General features: G+C 43.4%; 1 protein-coding gene across 1 annotated transcript; it reads right to left on the minus strand.

Annotated features, from left to right (window-relative positions):
• Positions 1 to 5,295: 5,295 nt before the first annotated feature.
• Positions 5,296 to 6,343, minus strand: LOC129772874 (uncharacterized protein K02A2.6-like). The gene is made up of 2 exons (XM_055776394.1): positions 6,113 to 6,343; positions 5,296 to 5,988 (listed from the first exon to the last, which is right to left on the minus strand). Exons 1-2 carry the CDS (start codon positions 6,341 to 6,343, stop codon positions 5,296 to 5,298), a joined length of 924 nt encoding a protein of 307 aa, XP_055632369.1.
• Positions 6,344 to 10,294: the final 3,951 nt, after the last annotated feature.

The raw sequence follows: 10,294 nt of genomic DNA on the forward strand, positions 1-10,294 counted from the left end.
TCATAACCTTGATACGCTATTCCTCGAACCACTGCGGAACAAGCTTCGTCTCGTGGGAACGTATATCTGCGTCCTATCTTTAGCTTCTGTGCAGACCCTGGTAGTTTTCGCTTCAAAATGTCCAAATAAACTTCCTTAGTCGATGAACTTAAATTCTACAACGCCGGATGTAGCATAGATCCCCACATCATGACTCTACCTGGAGAAAAAAAATCAAAGTCATGATCAATTGGTTGGAAAATCAATGTTGGAAAAGTTGCTCACCACCGCCATGCTTGACTGTAGGCCGCAAACACTCCTTTTTCAAACTTCCACCGGTTCGCCGCCATTTTCTTGTGATACCATCAGACCCATATAGCATTATTTAGTCTCGCCTGGCTGAATCACCTTCTTCTCGTTATCACTGGTCCATGAAATAGGGTCCTGGGCCCTCTTCAATCTTTTTTTTTATATTTTTTGCGGACAACCATAGTTTCTTGAATGCTACTCTGCTCTTGAGACTGGATGAACTTTTTTTGCATACTGTATACACCTTGATGACATCCTGGCTGTTATGGCAGCTTATCTAGTCAGGTTAGTACTTCACCGCATACAAATTCGCCGAACTGATTTTTAGAGCCCAGAATTTTTGTAGACTGCTCTAATCATCATTGCTCGTAGATTCCGGTCATATGTTCCACCCCTACGCCCGATCCAACGTAATGGTCTCGCGGTAACGTTTGAGTAAGGTATTTACAGTTGCTTTTGGAAATCTCAGGAATTTTACGATCTTTCCTCCTGACCACGTCGGGTTCTCTACGTGAGTGTGCAGAATTTTGTCTTGCCTTTTGCGTTCCATCGTCGATAACTTTTGAAAGCGTCCGTCAATTTTGATGAAATTTTCACTACTGAATAAACTAACAATCCGGTTCAAAACGCTGTCAATAGTTTTATGATGTGATAACTAGGGGCGCTGCAGTGAATAAAAATAAGTAACCAAACTTTAACTAAAACACACTTTGTCGGGGAATAAGAAAATTGCAATTCCATCTACCACGAATCAGACTGTAACTTTTCGAACCTCTATGCTGCTCGCAACGGTTGGTTCTCCCAACATACAAAATTACACATAACACAGCTTCTTTTCTCTCAGTCATAATACAATTTATTTCAGAACTTCATAGAGAAGAACACAACATATCCGTATAACAGAATCTGGTCAAATCGGTATTAAAGCTAAGGTCCGGCCGTTTGGGATACATACGACCAACTCTTATTTATGTAACTGCTCTAACTGTTTATAAAGCCTGTCCACGTTAAATTTCGGACACCAAGATGATGCCAGTAGAACGAAAATTCACGTAACACAACAAAACCGATTGTTTATTCCAGTAAAATAGACTTATATCTAAAACAAGGAAAGCCTACTTCGATGTTAATTACGTTGTCTGTAAAATTCACGAACTTTCTTGGGCACATCTGCCATTACAGTATCCACAGTATCCTCAGATATGCTGGCGGCGGCGTTTTTCCATCTCCTCTTGAAATCATTAATGCTATTCGCTTTCTTCTTAGTTTCGAATAGTATTTCTTAATCAGAGCCCAGTACTTTTCCACTGGGCGAAGTTCTGGACAGTTCGGTGGATTTGCTGTTTTTGGCACATACTTGACCTCATGTGCATTATACCATTCCAGGGTGGATTTTGCATAGTTACAAGAGGCTAAATTTGGCCAAAACAACACTGGAGAGTCGTGGCTTCTTATGAATGGTAGCAACCGCTTCTGGAGACATTCTTTCTCGTAGACATCTTTGTTGATAGTGCCGGTAGAGACGAAAGATTTGGATTTTCGGCAACATAGCCAGACAAACCAAGTACTTTTTGGGGAATTTAGTCTGCTTCTTGGTCCGGAAACACTCTGCTACGGCATTCCTTCGCATTGCAGTATAAAAAGCGGGACCCGGAAGCAGTTTGAAGTCTTCGAGCACATCAGTTTCATCGTCCATCATGGTACATGAACATTTTTGCGAAAACTGGGTGTAGAGCATCTTAGCACGGCTTTTTGCAGTGAAATTTTGCTTAACATCACGATTGGGCACCTTTTCCACTTTGTACGCCTTCAGTCCATGGCTCTGCTTCACTTTTTTGTACATATGATTTTGATTTTCCAACCTTTAGAGCCACATTTCTAACAGAAACGTTGGGATGTTTATCAATAATAGCAACCACCTTTCGGTCCATCTGTCGGGAGCATACTTTTTGATATGTTCCGCTTCCAACCTTCCGATCCACAGTTAAGCAGTGGTAAAACGATTTGCACACACTAAACACGGTACTCTTCGGCAGTTTTGAGATTTTTGGCGAGATCGCGTACCGACAGTGTTGGATTTTGCTGCCGTTCGCGCAAAATGCGTTTACGTACCTCCACTTGATTCGACGCCATTTTACCAAACTGAATAAGAATGGAAACATGTTGGACATCGAAATAAAGAGGAGGGTTTCATCTGTCATGTAAGTGAAATATTTCATTGATTAGTGAAATATTTCATAAACTACACTGAAAGAAAGGTGTCCGAAATTTAACGTGGACAGGCCTTATGTTCCTGTGACGTCTACAGACAAAAGCGGAAACAAGAGCACAACTTACAATCGAGCCAGGGTTGTAGCCAAAGTGATATTTTCAGACACACTTTTTGTTTTTCTTACAACAATATTTTGAGTTCCATCACACCAGTTTTGTGTCTTCGAAGAACAAATAAAAAAAATAAAATCGAGTGTTATAAAACTAATAGAAACTAGTATTTTTTTTATCGTATTTGTCGATACAAAAGAATAAGTTTATTTAATTAATATCACATTTTGTCATATTGATGGAATCATTACCATTTTTCACACCTCAGATGGAGGAATTCATAATGAAATTTAGAGAATTTTAGTGTTGTCATTAGAACTATTTCTTTCTTTATAGACCATTTGAGTGTGTTTGTATTGTGCATTCAAATTAAATAAGCGAGTCTAAGAGGTGATGAGAAAAGTGATTTGGCGTGGAATCCGTCGTCACATTCCAAAAGTGTTCGTTAGTCATCGTCTAATAAAAAAAATACTTCGTTGATACTCCTCTCACTTACATTCAATCATCATTCCCAATTCTGCTCATACGGCTCGGGCTGATCAAGCAGTTGCAAAATCGTAACAGCGCACAAATATCGCGCTTTATTAGTTCACAGGCAGTCTCCGCAAGCTCCCAGTGAGTGTCACTTGGAGGCGTGAGAAAGTTGCACAATTTCATATGATTTTCATTGCCTCTGCTTCCCGTCTCAGGTTCATCAGGCGTGTCTCTCGTCTGCCGCAGCCGCAGCATCTGCGTGATCACTATAATATTTATGGCGTCCCTGATTAAGGCCTGTTTGGTGTTAGTTTGTGCCGATTGTACACGATCCGGTGGTGCCTTTTTTTTCACTCCAATGCTGTGCAACCGCGTTCGGCCACTATATGCTCGCAAGTGATTCACATAAAACCAATTTTAATTCATTTGTTAAATTGATTAATTGGTTGTTTTAATTGTTCTCCGTGGGGATAGCGGAAAACGGTTTGAAACTGATATTTACGTTTGCGTTCGTCCGCTCGCTTCCACTTCGGCCATTGCGAGACATTGTGGGATCAGGGCCAAAAAGCGCTCAATTGAGATTTATTTCGCAACTTATCGCGAAGCATTTTTATGGTGCTACTGATTTCCGCCGCGCTATCTCCGAAAGTGATGCACTGACGGTGATTATGCTCCATATATTCACAGAATGTGTGTCCGTCCGGCGAAAAGTTACAAAATGTGAAATCTTCCACTCTCGGTGCTGTTTACATTGGAATTAAAATTTTCCACACCCTCTCGGGCCGAGCCGCCCGTGGGACACATGTTTCCATATTCAATTGAAGGCACTTGGGCTGGGAATGAGTACAGTGAGATGATATCATCCAACACTTGTGTCTGGTTCCGCCATCGAACAGCAGTCAGACAACAATTAAGGCGCTAATTAAAATTTAGATTGAACACAGTGATCTTTTGCTCCGCTGCTAATGGTCCCATGATTTGTAAATTTTTACTGGTTTCAGTTCCCAACCAAGCGCAGGCGGTTCATCAGACGTTCGGAATGGGAAGATCTTAAAATCTAGCGACTTCTATAGCGACTCGACCAATTAACGAAATCTGTCGATGATTCCACAGAAAATGTCTCCCCCTGAGTGTGAGCGTTATTTTTTGGCAGTACTTCACGATGAAACAAACACCCCAGACCGACCCTAGCCGACAGAGTACAGAGTGGGCCCGCATTGTGTTCGCGCCCCTGGGATGACGGGGCAGTAAATTCGAATTAAAAAGAAATTTTACGTAAATATTATTTTATAGCGCCTTGATTAAGGCCACTTTACGTGACGACTTTTACGAACAGTACGCGATATTTGCTGCCGATACAAGGAGGATTAATGCAGGACGATGTTGCTGGTGATTAATTACGGCCCGAAGAAGATGCGCAGTGTTGGTTTTGTTTTTTTCCTTTTTCTTAGAAAACAAACGATTTTCGAAAAATAATGACAGAGGTATAGTGGAATCCCGGTTCCTGTCTAGTCATCAAAGTTCGTCAAAATCTCCAATCTCCTCTCTTCTTCTCACAGGATTTGGAGGGCAACATAGATAATTTGTCGAATTCATGGTTGTTTTCTGTGAGTAATCTGCAAAATTGTACGAATAACGCATTGAATGACGTTTGTGATCCTTAAATGATCAATAACTGTAGAACTGTACTGTATAAAAAATTTAAATAATCAGAGATGACTCCCAGTTCACTGATTATTTTATTTTTATCCTGACTTACAATACAAAATAAGACAAATAGTTTATTAAACTAAACAAATTAATAAACAAATTATTATAGTTCACATAAATATTTTAGAACACTGTAGAGTTGGAATATCGTCAACAGCAGTGAGTAGCAGTAGCAGTGGCTGTAGTAAACGGTTGCTTCCACTCTTTACCGAGTCTGTCAAACGATTCCCGTTACTATCTTTCTTCCTCTAAGACTCTCCCGCTCTCACGAGCACATATATCGTTCTCTATGTGTAGATGTACTAGAACCAGATACTCGGTGCAGGGTTAATTATACACAAGGTAACTTCATATCGACAAGGTGTCATATTCAGTCAGGTGCAATATACTACAACCCCCCCTTAGAATAAATGAAATAGCAATTTATTATGTGTCATTTATTTATTTATTATTATTATGTAATCACACTTTCAAGGTGGAGTTATTCCGATCATTGGCAGTTTAATGTGGTGCATAGTCAGCGTACTTTGCTGGAGGTAGTCTAATACGCTTGGTTACACCTGACAACGATTGAACCGATTCCGGGTCTTTAATAGGTTCAGTTGAAGGGAAATTTGCCTCCATAGACGAATCTAGATTGTCCTGTTCTATTTCTCCGTCTTCAGGTGTTTCGTGTCGATTTCTGATTTTCTTAAGGTGAGCAGAGCTTCGTCTGTATAGCTTACCGGTATCCCTTGACTGTATGATTGAATCTGTCCCAGTCTTTCTACAAATAACAAACTCTTCGCTATTGTAGTCCGCATCGAGTTTGCTAGATTTACGCATCCTTTTAACCAACACATGATCGCCCTGTTCCAAATCACTCTCTTTTGCTCCGCGCCGTCTATCGGTATATTCTTTTCCTTTCTCCTTAACTACCGCATCTCTATCTCTAGCCTCCGCATCTTCTTGAAAAGACGAGATGACTGGTAACTTACTTTTAATGCGACGACCGAACATAAGTTCACCCGGCGATTCTCCTGTTGTAGGATGCTTGGATGAATGATAGGTCAGTAAGTACAGATATAACTCATGGCGCCAATCCTGTCCAAGTTGTTGAGCAATACGAAGACGCTTGACGATCGAACGGTTTTGTCGCTCAACCTCACCGTTCACCTCACCGATTGTGGCCAGTAAGGGATTGTGTTCATGAGTCTGACACCGTTTGCCTCACAGAATTCCTTCAATCACAATCACTGCTAAGTTGAGGAGCGTTATCAGCTTTTAGTACGAAAGGGATTCCGTATCGGCTAAACATAATTGAAAGTTCTCTTATTACATCGTACGCCGTTATCGTCTCCATTTCGCAAACCTCCATGAAACGGCTATAGTAGTCTATTACAACCATGAGGTGTTGCCCTTCCGGCAAAGGACCGAAAAAATCCAATGCAATCGTGTGCCACGGAGAACTCGGTAGTTTGCTCCGTTGTAACGGTTCTGGAGGTTCTGGAGCACTCACCAATGTACATCCTCTGCAACTTTTCACAAACTTTTCTACCTGCGCATCCATCTTAGGCCACCAAACATGAGACCGGAGATGATTCTTCATCATCGTGATCCCTGGATGTCCTTCGTGAGCGGTCAACAGCACTTTTTCCCGCAACGAACACGGTACAACAATACGGTCACCCCGTATAAGGACACCTTGTAGCTCTCATAACTCGTTTGCAATCTCGCGACAGACGATCGGCAAATTTTGAACCTCACCCTTTTCTAGCAACTCTAGAACTTCTTGAATTTCTGTGTCCTCTTTACTCGCTTTTGAAATATCCTGCCACATCAAAGTAGAAGAATTTGCGACATGTGTGACGACCTCACGAACAAAAATTTCCTCTGACGGGTCAAAGGGTGTTGCTTCCTGCACCGGTAATCGAGACAAGATGTCGGCCACGTTATTTTTCCCAGACATGAACACCACCCTGTAGTCAAAAGCCTGCAGACGCAACACCCACCTCTCTATCCGCGCGCTTGGCTTCGATCGCTGAGTAAAAAGAAAACTCAGCGCTTTACAATCTGTATAGATGTCAAACGTTTTCCCCAAGAGGTAATATTGGAAGCGCTCCACGCTCCACACAATGGCCAACGCTTCTTTCTCCGTTTGACAATAGCGGCGCTCCGTGTCAGTCAGAGATTTTGACGCAAAGCTGATAACACGATGGTTAGCAACTTCGTCAAATTGGATTAGAATACCACCTAACCCGTGTGGACTGGCATCGGTGATCAACGCTGTTTTATCTTCTACTCGATAGAACCCCAAATTCTCAATTCGACCCATGGCATCCTTAAAAGCATTGAATGATCGTACCTGTTCTTCGGTCCATTCGAACTTCACCTCCTTATGCAACAGTCTCCGCAAGGGTTCCGCGACTGTAGCTAGCATCGGCACAAACTTCGTCTGATAATTCGCAAGGCTCAAGAAGCTTCGGACTTCTGCTTCGCATTGAGGTTCTCGAAATGCTTGAATTGCTTGAACCTTACTTTTTGCAGGCATTATTCCATGTTGGGTGATTTTGTGTCCCAGAAAGTCTAACTCCGTAACACGAAACTGCTCTGCTCCCAGTTTAGTTCAATGCCTCGGACTTTCAATCGAGACAGAACCTGTAAAGCAAGACGAAAGAGCAACAACACACGTTAGGGAACCAGCTGACTAAAAATCAAACAACGTGTTTTTCTATTAAGAAATCCTGTTACCTGTTCCAGCCGCTCATCATGTTCCTTGAGATCGCTTCCTTCGACGAGCACATCGTCGAGGTACCAAAAAACCCCGTCGCAGCCACTCAGTGTCTCATCCATTGCCTTCTGAAACAGTTCTGGGGCCGTGACCAGCCCAAATGGCAGGCGCTTGAAGCGGTATAGTCCCCGTCGCGTCATGAAGGTAGTCGCGTCTCTGGAATCCTCATCTAGCTCTATCTGCAAAAATGCCTCCTTGATGTCGAGTTTGCTTCACACCCTCCACATGCCTCCTTGATGTCGACCACGCCCTAGCTTTGCCAAGTAATCATCAACTGATGGCATTGGATGATGTTCTCTCAATACCGCCTCGTTGACTCTTCGTAGATCAAGGCACAGTCGCGGTTCACCGTTCGATTTTCCGACCACCACCAGCGGCGAAACCCAGGTTGTAGGTCCCGATTTCTTCTCGATGATGTCGCGTTTCAGTAGTTCCTCAAGTTTTCTATCGACTGCTTCTTCCAGCGGTACGGGGATCCGACGCATTGGCTGATACACGGGAACTACCTGAGGGTCCATCCGAATCTTTGCATTCACACCGTTCATCTTCGAAAAGGGAATCACTTCGACGCTGTTTATATTCAGCCCAACCTTAAGCACGCCCAGCTGCTTGGCCGTCTTGTCGCCCAGCAGACATCGTTACCCTCCTTCAACGACGAAAAATTCCGCTCGAATGCGGTGATCGCCAACCGAAATAAATGCTACAAATGATCCGAGAATCACCAGCGGTACTGCGCTACCATAGGCACGCAAGATGCGCGAGCTACCTTTCGTTGAAGAGCACACCTCTACCTGTTTACCTTCTAGTTTCTGGCACATCTCTCCGCTGATAAGATTGGCATCCGCGCCAGAGTCAACCAGCATCTCAACGGAAACGCCACCAATCACACACGTAATAACATTTGATTCGTTCCCTGAATAGAAGGCGTAATACACCTTAGCATCGCTCTTATCCGGATCCTCCATTAGTACTTCAGTCGGCTTTGGAGTTTCTTCCACCGATCGGACGAATTTTCCCATATCTCTGCCTACCGATCGCTTTGACTTTCGGCACAACCGTTCGAAATGTCCGTAGCTTTTGCAATTACGACATTGTTTCCCACGAGCAGGACAAACGGGGAGGCGGTAATATGCCCTTGCCGACCGCAGTTATAGCAAGATTTGTCCACTGGTTTTGCCATGACTGGTGTAGACTTGCCTTTAACTTGGCCCTGTTGTTCGATCTTGAAAACTTTCTCGGGTTTTTGGCCAACTGCTATCTATTCTATCTGCTGGTCTACGACTTCCTGCGCAATTCCCAGGGCTTCGATCTCCGGAACGGATAAATCTTTCAGGAGGACTCTTCGGCGGGCTTCGTTGGAAATACATCCTTCAAGCACCGCGTCTGACAGGTAGATGTCACTCAGGATGACACTCATTTCGGCACCGTACTTTTCGAATCCGCACTGTGAAACCTGCTGTTTCAATCGGATCACAAAATCGGCGAACCGTTCCCCGGTCTTTTGCTTCATCAGCCTAAGCTTCCGTCTCTCGGATGTGCTCTGATGACGAGGCTCGAAAAACTCATCCAGCTTCTCGATGGCACAATCATACCATCTGGGCTCCAATGTTACCAACGGAACATGATCGTGGTCCTTGACGTTCTTAAACACGACTTGCAATGCCGGACCACCCAGGTGCAAGAGTTTCGCTCTCTTAGCAAACTGATCAATAACATCATACGCTGCGAAATAGCATTCGAGTCACTCCTTCCATGCTTTCCGGCTTCGATTTGATCGCATCGAAATGGTGGAACTGGTCGGAAATCTGAATATTTTTTTTTCCAGTGTCCAACTATTTCGATCAATCCATGCGCAAATTCATTCTTGATTCTTTTTCCAATCCATTTCAATCCATGCGCATTCTTCCAGGGAAGCCCATATGACTCCCGCCACTATTATTCTGGAGAAATCCCTAAGATTTCCGCCTCTACCGAAAATCCTCCTGATTTTCACACACTCCCTTGATCCGGAAAATCCTCCTGATTTTCGCACACTCCCTTGATCTGGAAAATCCTGCTGATTTTCGCACACTTCATCTATCTCTAGATTTCTGCCTCCCCCAGGGAAACTCTGATAGCTTCCGCCACAAATTTTTTTGGTAGAAATCTCTTTAACGGAATTATCTACTTCTCACTTTTCCTCATCTACGGAAAGAAAATTTTGATAAATTCTCTGCCATTGGAGGTGACGCTAACCATAACCTCACTTTTTCCATCGTTTTTCATTCGTTTGCCCTAACTTTCCGGCGTATATTCCGGCTATCAGCAGCCCATTTATATGCCAAACCTTTTCACTAAACTTTCCGCATCAAATCCGCGATTCTTACCATTTTTCCTTTTCCTGATTAATTTCAGATTGTGAGTTTAAAATCCTCGTCGCCAGATTGTAGTAAACAGTTGCTTCCGCTCTTGACCGAGTCTGTCAAACGAATCCCGTTACCTCTACGACTCTCCCGCTCTCACGACCACATTTTTTTTTTTTTTTTTTTTTTTTTTTTTTTTTATAGAGGTGAGGAACGCTCTTCCAGCCTTATCTGGGAAGGGATAACCCAGACGTCGAGTGGGGATCGCACCCACAAAAACCAAGCCCTCTACTCGTAGCCTCATTCCCCCCGGGACCACATCAAGGCGACTACTTCAGGGGGCGGCTGTGCTCATGCACTTCACGAGTTTTCAACGCTAACTAGCGTT

Source organism: Toxorhynchites rutilus, chromosome 3, assembly GCF_029784135.1.
Source record: "Toxorhynchites rutilus septentrionalis strain SRP chromosome 3, ASM2978413v1, whole genome shotgun sequence".
In the NCBI taxonomy this organism is placed as follows: Eukaryota; Metazoa; Arthropoda; class Insecta; order Diptera; family Culicidae; genus Toxorhynchites; species Toxorhynchites rutilus.